This window comes from Neovison vison, chromosome 12 (genome assembly GCF_020171115.1).
Source record: "Neovison vison isolate M4711 chromosome 12, ASM_NN_V1, whole genome shotgun sequence".
NCBI classification, from domain to species: Eukaryota; Metazoa; Chordata; class Mammalia; order Carnivora; family Mustelidae; genus Neogale; species Neogale vison.
In genome coordinates this window covers 120098663-120121104 of record NC_058102.1, presented here as the reverse complement: position 1 = coordinate 120121104, position 22442 = coordinate 120098663, and the positions used below count along the sequence as shown (strand labels likewise).

Genomic DNA, 22442 nt, shown 5'->3' with positions numbered 1-22442 from the left:
CTCTGGGGCGCGCTGGCGGCTTAGGGACCAGGAGCCGGTTTCCCCGCCGCACTCTCTCTGCCTCTGCGCCGGGGAGGCCGTCTGGGACCGGGGACTCAAGCCCCTGTCCCTAGCCGCCCCGATTCCCACAGTTTGCCCCCGCGATCCTTTGCTCTTTTGGAGTGCTTTCAACCAGTCTCCGAGTTAATGCTGGTCCCCAGACGCAGGGCACTCTCGCTCGTATCGGGGTATTACTTTCGCACCGGTCGCCTCTGGTGGCTCCCTCCCCCTTTTGTTTATCTTCTGATATCAGTCCGCTGTTCCCATTCCGCTTTACCTGCTCACTGGCGTCTTCTGCCCCTGTAGAGATCCAGACGTGTATAATTCTGATCTCAGGCTGATTTCATGGGTGATCAGAGTTCTTTGGTAGGTAATCAGCTCACTTTGGGGTACCAGCTGAAAAGACGCCTCTTCCTAGTACCCCGCCATCTTGTCCCCCCCTCGAAGCATTATATTTTTAAACTTTGTGCAAAGTCTCAGACTCGTCCACAAATGCCCATCCACCCTGACCTACACCTCTAAGTTTGTTTGAGAAAGGACCAAATTATGATCCTAACATTGTGCACCATGTTGTGAATATGAGGTGTCCCGGAGACTAGCTTGTTGTTACTCTTTAGAGACCAGTATTTCCAAGCATTTAGCCTGGGAGCCCTTGATTCCAGGAAGAGCTTCAGATCTCCTGAGAACATGTATTCAAAGGCATATTTGTGAAGGAAAAATATTTTTATGCAATTAGACCAGGGTGCCATAGAAATGACCAAAACAACAAACCTCTATGTATATTATTGCAAACTAAGTACGCCACGTAAGGCCAACGCCAAGGCCAAAGAATCTCTGAAAAACATTCACAAAGGCCATCAAATCTGGGTGTCTCGCCTTTGGAAATGAGAGTCTGCCGGATATGCAACAACTCCAGGAAGCCCCCAGTTGCCTTTTTGTTTTGGCACTCAGTGGGTATTTATGGACGTCTGGGGCCTGTGCGAAAGGATCTGAGCTTTTATCTAGTCTTACCCCGGATAATATGACAGACTTTAATAAACTAAAGCAAAGCTTTTTAAGCTGATAAACCTCTTGTACATTAACTGCAAGATCCACTTAGTGTACAAAACAGGTTCCAGCATATTACTCGGATTTATAAAATAGAATGACCAAGGAGACCCGAATCATTACGAAGACGTAATCCAATCACTTCAGCAACCATATGTTTGATTATGCACGCTCCAGAACTTTCTCCATGCAAACTTGGAAGAGATCAGGCTGGAGAAACCAGGAATGGTTCGCATATTAAAACCATGTGCAGGCTGACTTCAGGAAAGCAGGATTAATGAAAATACAGTGGATAAAGGTCCCATGTCATCCACGGAGATTTGGATCCTGCCTTGAAAGCTGAGAATGAGTAAGCAGATCAGGGAAAGATCTAGGGGACAAAGGAAACACATTTCTTGGAAAGTTTATACGCAACTGGAGCTGAAGATTGGGAGCCGGGTAGGGCGGGGGTGGGGGGAGGCGGAAAGGAGACTCAGTACTTCCCCAAATGTGAGAACGAGTAGCATCTTTTGTTTGGAGTAAAGCAGGCTTCAGGGGCTGGGCTGGAAAATGCAGTGTCTATAGCTTTTGCGTCATGATCCATGGTCTCACTTGGAGGTGTCCAACTTTTTGATCGTTGCATTAGCTAGATGGATGGCACCTTGAGGATGTCTGGTAGACTCGCGCTCTCCCTAACAGTGGAAGGGAGGGCAGGTGGGGGGCGGGGGTAATGAGCAGGGAGAGCTTCAAACAGCTGGGAGTGTTGTGTTGGGAAAAACCCAGCGAAACTTCCAGCAGCTAAAATTAGTTCTCACGAGTCATGGATTTCATCCCAAAGCATGGAGGGGTGTAGACAACCCATTTGGAGGTGATTAACACCAGCGCTAACTGATGATTCTGAAACCCAGGCGGATTTCCAATTTGACTTTTTGCATTGAGACTTTTTTTTTTCTTGGTTGCGGGGCCCTTGCTTCCTCCCTCCCAGCTTGCTTCCTTCTTCCTCCCTCTCCCACCCACTGTCTCCCATGTTCTGATCCGTGAGCAGATGTGATGGTTTGCAGAGGGATGCCCGGCATTTGGGAAATGTCTCAGTACCGCCACACCATGGGCTTTGGCCTTTGGTCTCGCTGTGCCCTTGGCCTCTGCTTACTCTCCTACAGAGCACTGCTGAGGATGGCGAGACAGTGAGCCCTCAGGGCACAGCGAGGGAACCCCTTGGCAGGATCTTGCCAGCACATGCTGCACTGCTGGGTGCAGAGTCACCGGCTTCTGGTCTGTCCTTTGCCTGGGTCCTCTGACCACCTCCGTGAGAATTTCCTGACTTGCTCCTGGAATTTAGGGTCTCCCCCCTCCCCACCTCCATTGTCTGCACCTCCTGGTCACACACGCAGCACGGAGTGAGGGGCCCAAGCTCACGACTTGCCTTGGCATCCCCGATATGCCTTCTGCTTTTCTGTGTGATCTACGCACCGCCTCTCTCCTGACTCTGGGCTGCTGCGCTTGGTACCAGATGGTAAATACGGTAAAATCCCATCAGGGCCTCTTCGCACTATGGTGAGAGGTGGATTAAAAATCCTGATAATTCTAAGATGCTAACTAAGTGTTAGACATCAGAAGGTCAGAGCTAAATCAGATCTTTCAAGTTCTATTTGAAAAATTATGTTTCAGATTGAGTGGTCCATCTCACCTCAAACACAGTCAGCACATTGTATCTTCAGATAATTGATCTTGAAGGATAAACCATCCATCTCCCTGCACGGCGGCCAGCATTTGAAGATAGCCTGTCCAGGGACAGATCACCATCACCTCTGTTGTGGGGTCAGCTCTCGCCTCTCAAGTAGGTGACACTGACAAGACTGGATTTTAACTGATCTGTTTACTGTCTGTCGCCTCCAGCAGGCAGTAAGCCCCTCCAAGGCCGGTTGGTGATTCCATCTCTGCAACCCCATCATTTTGCCTGACACGTACTGGGCTCAATAAATGTTTGTTAAGTGAGCAAATGTCAATCCTCTGCCTTCCATTTTCCAGGCTACATCTCCTGAAACGTTTAGCTGCTGCTAAAATGATGGTTTTTAAGAGATGATGATGACATGAACATAAGAGAGCAGAGGAAGTGACACGTTTTTCTATCTGGCCTGAAGCCACGCCATTGAGTGTAAAGGTGACATAGGTGAGACATTCCCTTCCTGCTTCTCCCTCCAATGTCCTCTCTACCCCAGGGCCTTTGTGCAACAAAGACACTGGTGGATTCCAACTGGCAGGAAGTTGCCCCTACCACCTAAAGTGCAGAATTGCTTTACCTTGATTGCCCTGCTTGTAAAATTCCCTCAGAGCTGTGCACACCCGTCCACCCACTTTCTGAAACCAGACAGTATTTGTTCGACTATGTCCTGAGGGGTCAGAGGTGAACCAACTGTCAGTGGACAGCCAATAAATTCTTTCTCCAGAAGCAGCAGGGACAGCATGGTCAAGCGGTACCTGTGTCTGAGATTAAAGCTAACCAGAAGGCATTTAGCCACACATGGGATCCACTCAGCGGAGACCACAGAGGGGAGAGGAGGCACCCTTCTGGAAGTCCTCGGAAAGTGCCACACTGAAACACAGCCGGTGGAATAAAATCAGTGAGCCTGAGAGTGACAACCACCAAAGCCCACGGCGATACAGGTGATGGAGGGATGAAAGAGCGGGCAGGATGGAGGCTGCCATGTAGGGCAGGAGGCGGGAGAGGGAGGCGTGTGCACAGACCAGCCGCCAGAGACAGCCGTGCCACAGCGGGACAGAGACTCTCCAGAAGGGAAAGCCCCGGAGACGACTGTAGGCTTTGTGAAAACGCATCAGACCATCCAGCTCCAGGATTCTGATTCCTTGTTTGTAAAGGAAACTTCTGCTTTTAATTTGCTTTCTCGTGGAGCATTTCCTCTTGGAAGGAGAACATGCTAGTTTGATGACATACGTATCCAATTACCCCGTGAGGCACACATCTCATGATTTAATAAACAGACACTCCAGGTTTTTTGTTGTTGTTTTTGTGTTTTTAAATCTCTTTTGGGTCTGGCTAGTGTGACTCAGTTCACTGGGATCGTCTGAGCAAGACGAATCAACAGAGTAATTAAGTTTCTGAACTTCTGAAGCCCAAGTCCAGACCATGGACCCAAGGCAGCCTACATAAGGCAATGTGTCCATCCCACAAAACTTAGGAGCATAACAAGATGATCGCTGCTTGCTGGCAATGCTGGTCAATTATCCCTGTTCAGTGTTAACAGTATTCCTCCTGAAGGGAGTAACCACTGTCATAAATATGCCAGGCTTGGTTCTTTCCCAGGGGCTGGTTATACTATATTCGCTCCTATTGGAGCTCAGGTTCCTGCTCTCTCCCTGGGACATGTGTATCCATAAAGAAGCAGCTGTCAGTGGTTTAAAATCATGATGACCGTCTTGGCAAGGAGCATCCTTTGTCTCAGAAAATGGGCCTACCGTGCAGCTAACGCATTCTTAGCGGCACTCTCACAAAGCCTGTTGGGCGGTGTATATTGGCCAACTGATATTTACGAGACCTAGTTCTAAAGACCGAACAATGCTGGAGGCCAGTCAAAAGGGATACTGTAAGTACTTGGCCTGGAGGATCTGGTAGGCAGGGAGGTCAGAGGTAACAGCATGGCTAGGGGCCCTCCCCAGGCAGGTGAGACCTGCCCTCCCCATCCAGCCTGCCCTAAGGCTCTGATGTCTCAACTTCTTAAGACCTCAGCCCAGTTCTGATGCTGGCAAACATCTGTGTTTCTCCATGGCATTCTGTATCCCTGAGCGTAATTTAGGCAAACCTTTATTAACTCATCTCCTTGAAGTTTCTAGAAGAAAGGCAGTGTGTGTATGATCACAAAATTCAGTCTGGTCAGTGAAATGCTAATTCTGTGTCCTTGGAACTCGTTCTTTCTTGGCTGATCCACAGCCCCAGCCTGGACACCAGCATGCTCATCGGGAGTGCCAAAAATTTCTGTCCTCCAGCCTTCTCAGTAGCTTAAGTGATGCCGGCAAAGATGGTTGTTTGTAAGTCCTGATCCCCAAAGAGAGATTCCCTGACAGGATAAGGACCCATTTGATGTATTTTTAGAAATGAGTATCGCAGATAGGGGAAAAAAACATTTCTTCTTCCAAATGATGGATGACATAGATAAGAGCGTAGAGATAAAAATCCATCAAGTATGTGCACTGACAAAATGCAGATGGTGCCTGGTGCACAGAGAGGAGATCCTTTGGTACATGGCCTGTCACAGGTGCTTTTGCTGTGACTGGGTATCTCCGTGTGATAGGCTGATCTAATGAAAATAATGCTGCCCCCCCCCAAAAAACCTGCAGAGGCTAACCTCTTCTCCATCGCAAGTGATGCGAAGAACGGGAGTTAAGTGCAGAGCCCTGCGACAGAGCTTGCTTCCTGTGTGTGCTGTCTGTGGGTCAGCATGGTGTCTCTAGCACCTAGCACAGTGCCTGGGACACAGAAGGCACTGAAGGAGTGCTAGGTGTTGATACCGATGATGACAAATTTGAAGCTAGTGGTTCTCTAAACATAGCCAGATTATGTAGAGGAATTCTATCTAGGGGCACCTGGGTGGCTCAGTGGATGAAGCATCTGCCTTCGGCTCAGGTCACGATCCCAGAGTCCTGGGATTGAGTCCCACATTGGGCTCCCTGCTCCCTGTTCTTCTTCTCCTTCGCCTCCCCGCTCGTGCTCTCTCTTGCTATCTCTGTCTCTCTCTCTCTGAAATAAATAAATAAAATCTTTAAAAAATTTTTATTTAGAATTTGGCCCATCACTCAAAAGGATCTGAACGTCTTGGAAGGTATATAACTGAGATGTCCAAAGTCCATTCATTCTCTGCTTGAGACTCAGGGCTCTGGAATGCATCCAGGGAAATAGAAGCCCTGCCCGCCATTTTGGAGTCTGACCCAGTTGTTAAACCAGCCTGAGACGAATCCCTAGGACAAAGGTAGTGGTGACCAGGGAACCACCACATTTACATTTATGAAGTTTTTACTTAAACTAGAAATAAAGACATATAGTATTGCTTTACTTAATAGTGTATTTTAACCCTGCCAATTATTGTCTTCTATATTGTCGGGATAAGGATTTGAATGTACTATGGTCAAACTATACCCACATACATTATGCCTGGATCTCTCCCCCAGACTTCTGACTTCCGCATGTGCATACACTATTCCATGGATATCTCAAAGCGGTCTCAAATTTAACACGCCCAAAACGAAATTCTTAATCTTACTGATCCCCCTAAACTGGTGCCCCCGCCACCCCATAATTCTTTTTTTCTTAGCCATTTACATGATTGCTTAAGCCAAAGGCTTGTCCTTACACTTGAAACTTCCGTCTCCTTTATCTCCTGCATCCAAAATACATCCACCACCTGAACCCCATCACAGCCTTCCTGGTAGAAGCAACTCTGACTGCTCATCTGACAGCGCCTCCCAGCGGTCTCCACCCTCCACTGCAGCCCCGTCCAAGCCCTGTTCCCAGAGTAGCCGGAGCAATCCTCGAGTGAAAATCAGGTCAGCTCACAGCTCTGGCCCAGAGCCTTCTTTGGCTTCCCACTAACCTCTGTTAACCCTAAACTTTCTGCCAAGTCTCTCCTTCCCCAGGCTCTTGCTTACCCCTTGGAATATAACTTTGCTGATATCCTGCCTTGACACCATATCGTCCCCAGGCTCGCCTTTCCGACAGTGCCCTACCTATGGGCCATGACAGAAACGTTCTTTACCGACTGCAGATCTGTTTCCTGCTTTCTTCGTCCCCAGCACGACTGTGATTTGCCCCTCCCCACATGGTCACCTGCTTCACTCGCCTGGCCGTGATTGTGTCATTTTCTCTTCCAGGACCGCTTTAGAGATGAGCATGGGAGACATTTCTGGCCAAGGAGACATGAGGGAATGCTGGCTGAGGGACTTCTGGGAAAGACAGTCTGGCTCTTACAGGCACACAGCGGGTAAACACTACCTCTTCTTCCACAAGCTGATGCTGTGTCTGTCCATGAGGACTGCAGCTGTGGCGGCCATCATGCTTGATTGGGGAAAACACAGGAAAACCAATGCGCTGAGGATGGCAGAGAGCGAGGGTGGCTAAGACCTGAGGTTCTGACCTCGGCACTCATGGGGCCTTCCCACCTATGCACTTGTTATTATGTGAGGTAGGACTTCTCCTAAATGCAGATGCCAGCCCAGACTGGTTTGTCTGTTACTTGCAGCTGAAAGCATCTTCCGCTCGGGCCATTGAGTCTGCCTGGAACACTGCCTCCTCACACCTTATCTGCCTGACGTACTCATCATTTAGGTTTGCTTTTATTGGGTCCTCTGCTCAGAGAAGACTTCCCCAGCCACCCGCTAGAAACAGGGAAGCTCTGTCCCACTGTGCCAGCGCCCCTCCTGCTCTTCCTTTAAAGCTATATAATCAAACCTATAAATAGAGAGAACAAACTGACGGTTGCCAGAGGGAAGGAGGTTGGGGGCATTTTAAAATCAAAATCAAAATTAATTAAAATTAAATTATTTAAATTAAATTTAAATTTAAATTATTAAAATTAAAATTCCACGTTCACTTATGAGGTTTGTTTGAAACCTGTCTCTTTCACGAGACTGTGAGCCGGATTCACAAACACAGGGGCTGCGTATATGCTGTTGAGTGCTCCTTCCCAGTCCCTAGCAAAGTGACAGGTGCACGGTACATATTCAGTAAATATTTGCAGAAAGAAATAAACAAACGCAAGCTGGATAAAACATGGAAAGAAACATCCTCTCTCCTCTCAGTGGGGTGACCCCACCTGCACGTGAGGGCATGTGTTAGCACAAAGAGCCAGACTGGAAGTCGGAGTGGGACTGGGGTTCAAATGTCGATTCTGATACCAAGTTACATTATTTGGTCTCCCTGAAGTTTTATCTTCTCTCACCGAGTTTAATAAAAACTGCCTCTATCTTGTAGGATTGTAAGGGAGGGTGAAGGGAGATAAAACTTGGGACCACATTTATATTCCTGCACTGTTATACAGATGTTTGATGTTAAGATTATTAAAAAGGCGATGCTCTGTCCATCTTGAAATGTCCATGTTTTAAGGGGATTCCACTGTAATAATTCCACTGTGCACAGTACAGCCAAATCATTTACTATGAACTGAAGAGTGTCCCTCTCAAATTCATAGGCTGAAGCCCTAACCCCCAGTGTGATGGTTTTTGGAAATGGGCCTTTGAGAGGTAATTAGGTTCAGCTGAGGTCATGAGGATGGGGTCTCCATAATGCGATCAGTGCCTTTGTAAAAAGAGACACCAGAGAACTTGCATGTTCTGTTGCTGCCTTGCGAGGGCACAACAAGAAGGTGGCAGTCAGCAAGGTGGAACGGAATCAGTAGGCACCTAGATCTTGGACTTCCCAGCCTTCCAAACTATAAGAAACAAACCTGCTGATGAAGTCATCTGGTCTACCATGTTTTGCTCTAGCAGCCAGAGCTGTCTAAGACACCAGTGCTTATCCCAGTAAAGCCATCTGTACCTCCTCATAGCTGTGCAGACACCCTACCCCCATGCCAAGACTTCAGGGAGACAATCTCAAATACAGTTATAGATACCAAGGGAATCTATCGACTTTAGTCTAGACCAGAGTGGTGGTTCAAAATTCAGAACAGATGTGAAGAAACAAGCAAGCAGAAGTCCAGATGAAGGGGTGCTTTTTACCAAGCTCCAGATTTCTCTAGAGGACACCAGCCTTAGTCCTCTGGAGAAGGGCCCGTCATTCATTTCTTTCAATCTTCCATGTCAAGTTTAGCAAGATAGGACCTCTGACAAGAATTTCAGTAGGGGGTTTAAGGAGCCAGAGTAAAGAACGCACGGCCTGTGTCTGCTTTCTGCTTACCCAGGAAGCTCCCTAATGAGATATGCAGAAGTGTGTGTGTGTGCATGTGTGTGAGTGTGTGTGTGTGTGGTGTGTGTATGAATTTATTAAGGGAGAGGGTCCACAGCTTTCACCAGACTCTCAAACAGTCTGTAACTTCCCCATCCCCCCCAAAAATGATGAAATTACCATAGAAGACAGTCAATGTGCTTTGAAAGTGAGAGCACTATGTAAGTGCAATATGGCTGTCTTACAGCTCAGATGCACCTGGCCTTTACCTGTTTTCGTAAGTGGGAGCCAAAGAGGCCAAGGGCATTATAATAGATAATTCCTGTGATAATGGCAGGACTCTACAGGAGCTATCAACTAAATCCACACTAAACTACAAAAGCTGCCCAGCTGAATGTACACTGTAGAAAGACCACTTGCCTTCCAGGTAATGAGACAAAGCCAACACAGGGGGGATGTTTCCAGCAATCCCTGAGGATGCCACATACTACCAGAACTTTCTCTGATCACAATTCCCCATGGTCTTTCATTGTGGGTAGTGGGCTCTATGTGCTAGAAAGCCTTCCCTTCCTCAGGAAGAAATTCATTTGCTATCCATTACAGACACCCGTTGGCACAAACCCACCCTAGGAATACGTTCCCTAGTAAGTAAGTGTTTGAGAGAACCACTGGAAAAAGAAATTGTAATCAAAAACTAACTTTACAGAGGACTTAAGAAAAATAAAAAACAATAATAAAACCCAAAATTGATCACCCTGAAATAACTGCAACAACCCTATGCTTATGATGGCCTTTTCTCGGTTGTAGAGATGAGGTGCTCGAGGAGAAATGCAGACTCTACTGGCTCAATTTTGGTTTTCATCACACTGTTTCTCATTTTGATCTCTTTGGGAGATTTCCTAGTAATTTCATAGTGCTTTGTAGCCCCAGGAAATCCAAGGTCGCACATGAAAAGATGCCCAACATCTTTAGCCAAAAGAGAAATGTATTAGAGAATAATTTATAATAGCCAAGGTATAGAAGCAGCCCAAGTGTCCATTGATACACATACACAAGAGGAGTATTACTCAGCCATAAAAAATTGTCATTTGCAACAATATGGATTGATAGGGTATGATGCTAAGTGAATTAAGTCAGACGGAGGAAGACAAATATCATATGATTTCACTCATGTGTGGGATCTAAAAAATGAAACAAATAAATACATAAGCAAATAAAAAGCAGAATCAAACCTATAAATAGAGAGAACAAACTGATGGTTGCCAGAGGGAAGGAGGTTGGGGGATGGGCCACATGGGTGCAGGGGAGTGGGAGGTCCGGGCCTCTGGTGATGGAATGAACAAGTCGTGGGGATGAAAGGGGCAGCCCAGACAACATGGCCGATGGTACTGTGACAGCCTTGTAAGGTGATAGCGGGCAGCTACACTTGTGGAGAGCACAACGTAACCAACAGAGTTGTCAAATCACTGTGTTTTACACCTGAAACTACTGTTAACCCCGTGTGTCAACTCTACTCAAACAAATACATTACAAGTAAATTTTAAAAAACGAGGACTGCAAATCAAACCCACAATGAGAGCACTTCATACCGATCAGGATGGCCATTATAAAACATGGGAACTCAGTGTCAGGAAATGTGTAGAGAAACAGGAACCATTGCGCATTGTTGTTGGGAACGTAAAGTGAGGGTGCTGCCTTGCAAAGGAGTGTGGAGACTCCTCAAAAAGTTAAATGGAAGCACCGTCCGATCCAGCAACCCCACTTCCAGTAGAGACCCAAAGGCAGACGTCTATACACCTGTGCTCATTAATAGCATTACGCACAATAGCCACGAGGTGGAAACCTCCCCGTGTTCACTGAAGGCTGAATGGAAAAACACAATGTATTATATGCATATAACGGACAATTACTCAGCCTAAAAAGAAGGAAATTCTGACACCTGCTACAACACTGATGAATCTTGAAGACATTATGATAAATGAAAAAGCCAGCTGCGAAAGGACAAAGGCTATATGATCCCACTGGCATGAGGGACCTAGAATAGTTGAGTTCACAGAGACAGAAAATAGGAAGGGGGCTGCCCAGGACTTCAAGGTGTTAGTGTTTAACAGGGACAGAGATTCCCTTTGGGAAGATGAGAAAGTTCCAGAGATGGCCGGTGGTGACGGTTGCACAACACTGGGAAGGTACCTGATGCCACTGAACTTGTACATTAAAAAATGGTTAAAATGGTAAATTTTGTTATGTATATTTTGACACAATAAGAAAGAAAGAAAGAAAGAAAGAAAGAAAGAAAGAAAGAAAGAAAGAAAGAAAGAAAAAAGGAGCCAAGGTGGCCAGCGGTACTTACAAAATATAGGCAATCACTCCGATGGACCAGCAGTCAACAGCCTTGCTGTATGGTTTCTGGGCCAGGACCTCGGGAGCTGTGGAGTGATAAAGGAGAGACACAAGCATGACAAGTTAAATGCCCAAGACATAAAGCATTTTTAAGATTTTTCTTCTCTTTTTCTGTCCGCCCCTCAAACTGAACTTTCCGTCATGCTAAAAACTAAGTAGAGATATAGAACTTAATTTACGTATTGGCTTTTCTAACTAGGAAAAACACAAGAACACTGTGTGTGCGTGCATGCGCGTGTGTGTAACAAGATTAACAAAAAAGTTCAACCAATCAATCAATCAATCCGTTGGAGTAGGTGACTCTTTCATATTGGGGCTCGGCTAGGTACCGCAGCTCAGGCGAGACTAAGTCAGAGAAAGATACCCTCCACTTACAGGCTAGGGTGTGACTTCCCCTAAAATTAATTTGGGGCAGCATTTCTGGCCCCAGGGCAGAGTGGAGGGGCAAGGCAGAGTGGAGTGGAAGCCAGGGCCTTCCTGGGTGCTGTGGGGCGTGAAGGTGAGGCCCCCTCTTAATACTTCATGGATGCCACAATCCAGGGGAGGGGAGACCTGAAATCTGGTCCTAGGAAACCGGCCTTAGGCCTGCTCTCAGCTCACTCTGGAAGGTTTTGGGCAGGTGACCTCCTCAGTACTAACATTTCATTTTCCCACTCAAGAAATAGCAAAAAGGCTCCTGACTCCCAATTCCTCAGTTCTAACCCAAGAGCCCTCCATCCCGGGGGTCTCAGCTTGTTTTGTCCTAGAGCCTTGCTTTCTGTTCCTGGCCTTGAGCCCTCTGCTGGATACCCACACCCAGTGTCTCCCGACCGGCCGTGGCTGTCACACATCTTTGTGCAAAGAGTAAATAAACACAAAAAAAAACCAGTGCATCTTCACAAACAAAATCTTTTTTCCCAAAAATACACTTTTTTCCCAAATACACTTGACAGACGTGTCTTTAGCATAGACCTTCCAGAAAACCTAAGCGAGTAGACAAAGTAAGACAAGCTGTCTGCTGGATTGTGTGTTCTATGGCTTTGGGATGAATTAACTCATTTACACTAATTGGCCTTGGTGAGGGGGGGCAAGAGCTTAATTATTATTATCATGACTCCCAAGTCACAGGACCCAGAGGGACTGATGGGTCAAGGAACCTGCCCATAGTGATCCAGCGAGAAAGTAGTCTCTACACTGACTTCCTCCTCCATTGGACTGACAGAGAATGATGTCCCTTCCGTGATCTGGGTCATTCATAAGTATTTTCTACTATAACCCTTTCAACAACCCTCGCAATGATCATTCTCTGCCCCTGATCTAAGGGCAATGAGCCTCAGAGAAGTTCTTTTTCTGATACTACCCAGTAGAAATAGACCAGCTGGGATCTGAACCTGGTCAATTTCATCCTCATCCCAGTTCCATCCATTGGAATATATTTACTGTTAAGTTGAGTGCTACCTGTAAGAAAAGTCCTGTGGCAGAAAAACTAACAGGGAAATCCTCTCTTATCTTTGTTACAATAAATTTTTCTAAGCAGGACTAGGGATGTATACAAACTTCTGCTGATTATTTCTGGTTATGATGGTAAGAAATACAATCCATAGATAACCCCCAAATCTACTTCTTGATTTCAGCTCCATTCCTCCACATTTGAACTAGACTTTATTTTTGTCTTTTTTATCTAGAGCAAAATAAATATGTCTGTATGTCCTTTCTTTGCTTCGTTCACCCTCCATGCAGTAGCAAAAGGAGAAGCAGAACCATAAAGCCAGGAAACTCACAAACTGGAGAAGGAGCCCTTGGATAATGGGGGGCTGGACCCATCAATACTTCCTTTTCCCCATAACTGCTACAAACATATTTCTCAGACACTTCTATTATGGCAACTGACAAAAGGGAGCCTTTTGTCACATTGATGTCCTGCTGATTTAGGACATATGCTCTCTCTGAGCTGATGTTCTGGTGTGAGTGACCACAAGGGCACAGATGGTGGGAGGTGACTGCATCAGCAAGGAGCTATTTTCTCAGCCCCCAAAGCCATCCGTGTGGCCTGATCAAGTTCAAAGGAAGCACAGAAGGCTCCCTGGCGACGTCTGACCCAGCAGGATGGACGGCGGATATTCTGAGCATAGGGCCAGGCTGGTGGGTAGGAGCCCTGGCTTCCACGTCATGGGATCTGCTGGACCTCTTATGGAGAGGGCAAGCCAGCCAGTCTCAGCTACCCCAGGGTACCAGGTGTCAAACAGTGGTGCAGGGGCAGCGAGAGTTCAGTGCAGGATATGGGGCAAAGCTCATGTCACACACCAGGTGTGACATGGTGACAGATGTGGGGAAGGAGCCCTGAGAAGGAAGAGGTTAGCACCTCCAATAGTTGATGCCACAGTTGATAAACAAAGATTGAGCTGATCCCCTGAGCCACGATGTGTAGAGGGTATGAGTCCCAGCCCCTGAAAAGCAGCTTTCACTCCAAGGAAGAGCTGACCCTGTGTTCTTCGGAGCTTCCCAGACTCAGGTCTCCAGCACTCTGGGGGTGAGAGGGAGGGCCCCTTAAAAGAACATCTTCTTCCTCTTCTCCTCCCCCTCCTTCCCCGTCTTTTAGATAGAGGGAAATTCTGGCCACCATCCATTAGCCTGAAGACAAAAGAATAAAGAACACAGCGTCCCTCCAGAAGTCTGTATACCCAGGGGCCTGTGCACACCCAGCATCTCACCTTGGTGAGGGGCTGGTAGGGTGACCCGCATTCTGGCCAACAACGCAAGGCCCTCCATGCACTTGAAAAGGAACTGACTGATTTGTATGCGGCACGGAACGGGATGATTGCTTGAGATGTTTAGATTCTTTTTTTTTTTAAAAGATTTTATTTATTTATTTGATAGAAAGAGATCACAAGTAGGCAGAGAGGCAGGCAGAGAGTGAGAGGAGGAAGCAGGCTCCCTGCTGAGCAGAGAGCCTGATGCGGGACTCGATCCCAGGACCCTGAAATCATGACCTGAGCCGAAGGCAGCGACTTAACCCACTGAGCCACCCAGGCACCCCGAGATGTTTAGATTCTTGAAGCCACAGATGGCACATGTAATTTATAAAATATGAGATTCTGGGGCACCTGTGTGGCTCAGCCATTAAGCATCTGCCTTCAGCTCAGGTCATGATCCCAGGGTCCTAGGATCAAGACCCGCATCGGGCTCCCTGCTCAGCAGGAAGCCTGCTTCTCTGTCTTCCAGTCACCCTGCTTGTGTTCTTTCTCTCTCTCTCTCTCTCTCTGTCAAATAAATAAATAAATCTTAAAATAAAATATGAGATTTTGTGTAAATGGTAAAATTTATAACATCAAGTGTACGGCTTTGTGGGGTTTTTTGTCTTTTTAAAAAAGGGATCTGTATCTTTCTCAGATGCTTCTAGTCCCGCAACTGACAGAAGACAGCCACGGACAGAAAGATGCCAGGATGAGTAGCACGGGTGTTGGCGGGGAGATTTCTAAATGATTAACAAGCAAACATCAAGGTAACAATACAGGGAGTGGAGGTCTCCGTACATGTGCCAAACATTTCTTGTTCTTTCTGGTGTTGTGTCCTATCTAGGTTCTGTCAACAACAACACAATAAACATTTTTTAACCAGTGGCAGGTGAACCTCTGGCCTTCTGGCAAGGGTGAGATCACTGCACTTGAGACAAATGGGGAGAGTGAAGTCTTCCAACATGTAATGTAATAATGAAAAAAAAAAGCTGGGAAAGGGTATTCTCACCAACCAAAGACATTTTTTAAAAAAATGAATCACAGCAATGTGTAAACCTGGTGATTCACAGACCTGTACTCCTGGGGATAAAAATACATTATATGTTTATAAAAAAATAAATAAAATTTTTAAAAAAATGAATCACAGCAACAGACACCAATGGGCTTCATTCCAATTCCACTTTTGATTTGATCCTTGAAACCAAACTGTCACGGGGCACCTGGGTGGCACAGTCGGTTAAGCTCCTGACTCTGGATTTCAGCTCAGGTGATGCTCTCAGGGTCATGAGATCGAGCCCTGCATTGGGCTGCTCATGAAGCTCTGTTTAAGATTCTCTCCCTCTCCCACTGGGTGGGTGGGTGAGTAAAAAAATAAATAAAATCTTAAAAGACAAAAAATAAATATTGTCTGGGACAGTGTTTGAACAAGCCTAGCTATATCCTGTTAGCTACTTTTCATCTAGTAGTGATTCTTGGAAAGCATCAATTCTCAGGCAATATTCAAAACCCTCCTGACGATTTTCCAGGACCATGAAATCATGCTGAATCCCTGGGATCCGCTGAGAGATTTCCCCCCTGCTCTCCTCTGGGTCCTGCAGTTGGTTCCCTTTGTTTCCCAACCTGTTGAATTCTCCTGGTTTGTGGCCCAACTCCTACCCTCTCCCTCGCCTTTCTGGCGTGCAGCCTGTGCTCTGCGAGGGTCCACCTCTGGCTGGGATCTTTTGAGAGGCCAGCTGTCACTTTGAGAAGCAGCCACACTCCCTTATACCATACGATCCTTGGCAAGAATTCGGCTGTAATTCTAAAAAGCCACAGCATCCAATTTACCAACACTCAGACAACAAATGAGCTTCCAGGCAGAGGAGGCTCAGAGCACAGTCAAACAGGGGCCTTGCAAAGCAGGAAGAGTTTTCTGAGCCATGCCCCCCACAAATCCACTGCCCGACATTGTCAGATACCAAAGAATGTCTTCATCAAGGCGAAACGTTTTTTTCTTCTGATTGTAACCAGCGCAGCTCACGTACTTCACATGTAGTGGGAGGGTGACAGCGACTCTCATCACCGCCACACCTCCTCAGAGAGCAAGGCTTTGAACTAAAAGAACTGACTTGAGATGACGGATGCTTGACAACGAGAGCTGTCTTGAAAAGCCATCGCAGCCGGTTTATGATGCCATCAGCCCCCAGGCAGAGCAGGAAAGGGCTGAGTCTCCTGGTACAGCCCAGACTGAAGGAAAGGACTCAGGCAAGAGGACTCTGGCGTTTCTCTGGTGCATCTCAAATCCCAGTCCCTGGAGGCTGTCAGAGGCTGTCAGGGGAGCAGACCCCCTTGCTCCAGGAGGTGCCGAAAAGGGCATTTGCAAGATGGCTAGTGGTTGAGTGGGAGCAGCTCTGCCTGGGTGACACGTGTTGGGTTTCCTGGTCCACCCACCAAAATCCTGTAACACGCCAGCCTCCTGGGCCTCCCGCCATACCTTCTGCATCTCTTCCCCCCTGCGTGAATCACACTGTCAACCGCCAGGCTTCATGCTCCTTGGCCACAGGCACATGGCTCAGGTCTGTACTTTTAAGGCTTAGCACACTCTGCGTGGTTAGCAAATGGCTCTTCTTGACATGAATTTGGGGGACAAAATAGGCAGAAGCAGCCCCAATTCTCTGCATGGGGCCCATTGTCCTGTGTGTCACTCTCCTTGGGAAACCTTTTTTCAAAGGGATTTCAGAATTACTACTTTTAGATCTAAAGGGCAGAAAAATATATTCTATTAAGGGATCTCTCGGAACTTCCTTCCTGGTCCGAGCTTGAGGTTAACAATTCTGTGTTCTTAGAAAGAGCATCCCCTTGGCTGGCTTCATTTACTCCAGCAAATACAAGTTCTGATATCAAGTAAAAGTTTAGCAGAGCACCCGCGAGCTACTGGAGAGATCTTTGGACCAACAGATGTGGTCCTCCTGTCTGAGGCTTTTCTCCTGCTTTTTAGTGAAACAGTTGGTTCAAAATGTAAAATAATCGAATTTACTGCTGTGAGACTCACTACCAACCCACTGTGGAAAATTCCACTGGGTGGGAAACGTCCTAAAACCCAAGCTGTTTTATTTTGGTTGAGAGCAAGTTTTCCTGGTAAAGGGAAGGACTCCAAAGGTTTCAAAAGGGAAGAAAAAAAGTTCAGAAACCTTTCATCTTGTTTTTAAAACAATTAAACTGCCCATTTTCTTTACTGAAAGAGAAAATTGGAAGTGGGAAGAGCAGCCGTCTAATGGCGTGGGGGTGGCACTCAGTCCCCAGGCTCTAAAAAAACAAGAAAAGGAATTTTCCCTTTTCCTGTGCTTTCAGGGATGTGCTGAAGAGCACTTTCTGCAGAGAAAGGAAGAGATGGAGAAGATCTCACCCTGTTACCAAGTTCATGTCTAAGGCTGTTTGTCTTCCTGTATGGAAGTTGAGTACCACTGCCTTGGGTACCTCAAAGTTGACTGTCTCCAGTGGAAGGAGGACAGGGACACATCAGGAAGGGGTGGCCTAGGGTGGGAAGAGTAGCCCTCAATGCCAGAAAAGGAAAGCCCATGTCCCAGAACCATGAGACCAAGGCAGTGTTTCTGGCATTCTTCAATTGCGTGATAGCTTGGGTTCCATTTCAGGCACTGGCTTTATGGTGTGAAGGAAGCAGTCTTGGGCTCTGCCCCCCGCGGCACACTTGTTCTCCTGGGTCCTGAATGCGGACACAAACCACAGAAGTCATGCCAGCCACGGCTCCCTTCTTAAAGAAGGTAATCAGACTACTTCAGATAAGATCGTGGCCAGATGGGAGGCATGTTGATTTGAAACTCTGAATAAAGCTCTGAGAAATACTGCACTTATTGTAAGTAAAACTTAAAAATATCTAAGAAAGGATATATTACCTCTAAGAGTCAAATGGTGGGGAAGAAAGGCTGTGGCTATAGTGTTGTGAAACTATGCCTTGCTTTGTGCTCTAAGTTAAACGGTTTAGCGCTGAGGAGTAGGAAAGGTAGAGAGGCTTATTTTATCATTAAATGGGACTGGAAGATGTGAAATGGTTGCCTGGATGTAGGTGGTTTTAACTCAAAACAACTTTAGTTGTCTGGATGCAAGAAGCTTTAAATAGACATACTTGCTCTTTAGTGAAAGAAATCTGGGATTCCCCACTTACTACACCTGTGGCTAGTCATTAGATCTCTGTAAGCCTCCAGGTGGTTCATCTGTAAAATAGGTGTATTCACAGAGCCCAACCCTCCAGACTGGAATGAGGCTTCATGAAAACAATTACATAGTAAGTTCAAGCTAGAACTAGCTGTAGTTTACTATGTAAGGATGAAGGGCTGAGAGAACCACAGGAACAAAACCAAAATGGAGGTTTTATTATTTTTTAGAATTCAGGATGGACAGATCCTTGATAATGTTTGGTACTTTGTCTTGATTCTAGCTTTGCATCATGGAAATGATTCATCAATGGAGATTTCCACCCTTTGCGTTAGAACTTTCAGAAATCAGAACTGAACTGGGACCACGTGTGATGCAAGGGCACATTTGAGGACTTGAATCTTTGACTTGGAGGGAGCCTTCGAATGCCCTATACCAACCTCCTATCTAGTTGGTCTCTCTGTCTGTCGAGTTAGAGATCCTTTTGTTCACTTATTCACCAAAATACTTCTCCAGTCCCCTGTCGGCTCAGGCATGGTTCTAGAGACTGCAACGGAGGAACTGCCCATTCTTCACTGCTGACAGCACCAAGGGCATGAGAATAGTCTGTCATGGCCTCAGGGGGGCGATGCCCAGCTCCAGCAGATTCTTCTCTTCATTGGCCCCAATTAGAATTCTTTCTTAAAAGGAGATTAGAAAAATTTGTTCCGGAAGACTACTTATAAATATGAGCATACCCTAATTTTTCCCCTAATTCTTTGGAGTTTGCAAAACTTCTGCCATTTCCCTTACTTGCAGAGAAGAGCTGACCAGACACTAAGATTAGCAGCCCTCTACGTTTCCTTTAATGAGCTCCTGTCTTTGGGTGTGGGCTGGAAATGTCTAATGTGCTTGCGATGTCAGCAGGAAGAGGTGAGCAGACAGGCCACTTGCCATCCTATGACCTAGTCCAAGGTCCATTTGTGTCTCTTGCTAGCTGGCTTCACCTCCCTGAGGCGGCCAAGGAAAAAGACCCTTGACTTGAACTTTGTGTAGGTTACAGAGGGGAAGAAGAGGCCCTAAAACATGAGCGTCCATCTTGGTCAGAGGTAGCGGAGACCTCTTTTAATATCATGGCTCATGAACACAGATCATGGGGCCTGGGGGTCAGGGGGACTAGATCCAAGTTCCACTCTGCTAGCTGGGTTAGGCAATGTGATTGCACCTTTACAGGGAGGAGCCTAACCAAGAAGTAGGGAGAGGGGAGCTTTTCTAGTAGAGCGCTTTCAAAATGATATGACTGACTACCAGTCTTACACAGTGATAGATCATAGGGAGAAAAATGAAGGGGGCTTCTCGGGACATTTTTAATACAACAGTGAAAAGACTGTAGTAGGGTCTCTTTCTTTTAAACATTCCAGGTATATCCATTTGGAAAGTTAAAATGTTCATATCTTACTTCAAGAGGGATTCTGGAAAGATATTTTGATGCTCCCATAATGAACTTAACAATTGTCATGAATAGGGAAGACTCCTGATGAGGAATCTTAGCACTTGCTCAGAAATCTTCAGTGGCTCCTTGTTTCTTAAAGAATTGTGTTCAAACTCCTTGAGTTGAAATACAAAGATATCAAGATGCTGGTCTTGGTGCTACATGTGGCCTAAGCTTATGACTCTCCCGTTCTCAGACTATAAGGACTCTGTTAATCATTCTGTCCTCCAAATTTGTTATCTGTAATGCTGGAAATCATAAAATTATAGAGAATATTTAAAAAATGATGCGATGGTACACACAGAGAGTTGCACTAGCATCTCTCCATGATCTGGCCATGAATCAGAGGACAGAATTACAGCCTGGGCCCAGGGCTGGCGTATCTTGGAGAATTTGTTAACTTTCTATGCCTCAGTTTCCTGTCTCAAAGGGCACCTGCTGCTTCATCCTGAAGTTATGTCTTCACAGTAAAGAATCTGAGCCTCAGTGAGGTGTTCCATGGGGCCCTTTACGTTAAGGAATATGGTTAGGGATTTGTGTCCGGGGCTGGCCATTTGGATCCCTGTCTTCCTGTTTTTGAGGAATTTCCACAGGTAGTGAGAAGAAACAGCTCCCTTGTTGGTGGATGAGTAAACAGGGCCTTAAATCAAATTGTAATCCAGCCCCAAAGAGTCAGTGACAGCGCGTGTCTGAGAAGTGGTGAGGGGGATTTCTTTAAAACGCTGGGAGAGAAACAGGACGTTTCTACCCAGCGGCTGCCTGTCCAGGGATGACAAGTAGAATTCCACAGATGAAGGGAAATAAAATTCAGGCATCCATTTCAGGGCAGAATTTGGGCTCGGGAGGAACTGATGACAACACAGAGCAGGACTGATGACGCGGCATCCAAACCCTTTCTGTCGGTGGAACGTCCAGCAGCGGGGGGATTAAAAAAGAAAAAAAACCTGGGTAACGAAGGGCTTTACCGTGAGTGCCCTCATAAATGGTGTTGTGTCACCGAGAGTTAGAGTAGCCATCTGGATTTGCCGGCACATCAAAATACAGCTGAAATATGGACTCATTCTTCGCCTGTGGTTTGTCTTCCCTCCAAAGTCACGGCAGGTCAGAGGAGTCGTGTGCTCTTGGGACAACTCTGTCCTTCTGCTGATACAAGTCCCTTTCTTGTCCTTCCCTTAGAGTTGTAATTGACTAAAAATGCATCACAAAGCGGCAGCTTGCTCAGATTTTCCTAGTAGCCTTTGAATTTTACCACAGGCATGAAAAGTCCCCTCGGAAGCACTGTCCCGGTTTGTAATTACCATCCCGATCGGAGCTGGGTTACCATTCAAATGCTACCAAAGCCAGAATGTGGCCGGTGGGTGGAAGGGAAAAGCTAAGGAATGGGAAGGGAGTGGAAAATGGTGGTGGCGGCGGCAGCTATGTGTTTGAAAATGTGAGAGAGACCTGGAATTCAGTGGAAGGGAGGAAGGGAAATGTTCTGAGTGAGGCAATTCAGAGCAACATGGCGAGAAATAAGCCTGTGATGTGTTCTTTTAGAGGTTGTCCCAAGATCCAGGGCAATGGGATGGCTACTTTGTTGCTTCTGAAATCTGACAAGTTTGGCTTGAAGATTAAGAGGAAATGTACATGGCCAACAGACACATGAAACAGTGCTCCACATCACTCGCCATCAGGGAAATACAAATCAAAACCACAGTGAGATACCACCTCACACCAGTCAAAATGGCTAAAATTAACCAGTCAGGAAATGTTGGCAAGGATGCAGAGAAAGGGGAACCTTCCTACAGTGTTGGTAGGAATGCAGACTGGTGCAGCCACTCTGGAAAACAGCATGGAGGTTCCTCAAATAGTTGAAAATAGAGTTACCCTATGACCCAGCAGTCTCACTATTGGGTATTTACTCTAAAGATACAAAATAGTGATCTAAAGGGGCACATGCACCCAAAGTTTAAAGCAGCAATGTCTACAATAGCCACACTATGGAAAGAGCCTAGATGTCCATCAACAGATGAATGGATAAAGAAGATGTGGCGTATATATATAATGGAATACTATGCAGCCATCAAAAAACAAAATCTTGCCATTTGTAACAACATGGATGAAACTAGAGGGTATTATGCTGAGCCATAAAAAGTTAATCAGAGAAAGACAATTATCATATGATCTCTCTGATATGAGCAATTTGAGAGGAAGGGTGGGGAATCGTGGGGAGGAAGGGAAGGAAAAAAGGAAACAAGATGGTATCAGGGAGGGAGACAAACCATAAGAGACTCTTAATCTCAGGGACAAACTGAGGATTGCTGGAGGGGTGAGAGGGGAGGGAAAGGGTGGCTGGGTGATGGACATTGGGGAGGGTATGTGCTATGGTGAGTCTGAATTGTGTAAGCCTGATGATTCACAGACCTGTACCCCTGGGGCAAATAATACATTATATGTTAATAAAAAAATAATAAAAGAGGAACTTTAAAGGCATTCCTCGTGTTTTAGTTTTTAATCATTAAAAGAAAAAAAAAGGAGTAAGTTCCCAAAAATGCCACAAGGCTTCTTTCCCTCCTCACCACCACAGCAAAGTAGAAGCAGTTTAGAAACTATGCCACCCCATCCCAGTGTGATATAGAGAGGAGCCATCCGGAAATTACAGAAGGGTGAAAGGTGCTATACACACAGTTAGCGGACTGAGTTGGGGGACTGGGCATGCGGAGTGGGGTCTCCGCCAACACGTGGCTAGCGGTCCTCTGCCCACGTGCTG

At 46.3% G+C, this 22442-nt stretch overlaps 1 protein-coding gene across 1 annotated transcript in view; it reads right to left on the bottom strand.

Moving 5' to 3' along the window:
• CAMK1D (calcium/calmodulin dependent protein kinase ID) overlaps window positions 1-22442 on the bottom strand; it is a 429737-nt gene that overhangs the window by 28202 nt on the left and 379093 nt on the right. Inside the window, exon 6 of the mRNA XM_044229189.1 lies at window positions 11307-11382. Coding sequence (XP_044085124.1) covers window positions 11307-11382 — 76 coding nt within the window. The remainder of the gene's footprint in view (window positions 1-11306; window positions 11383-22442) is intronic.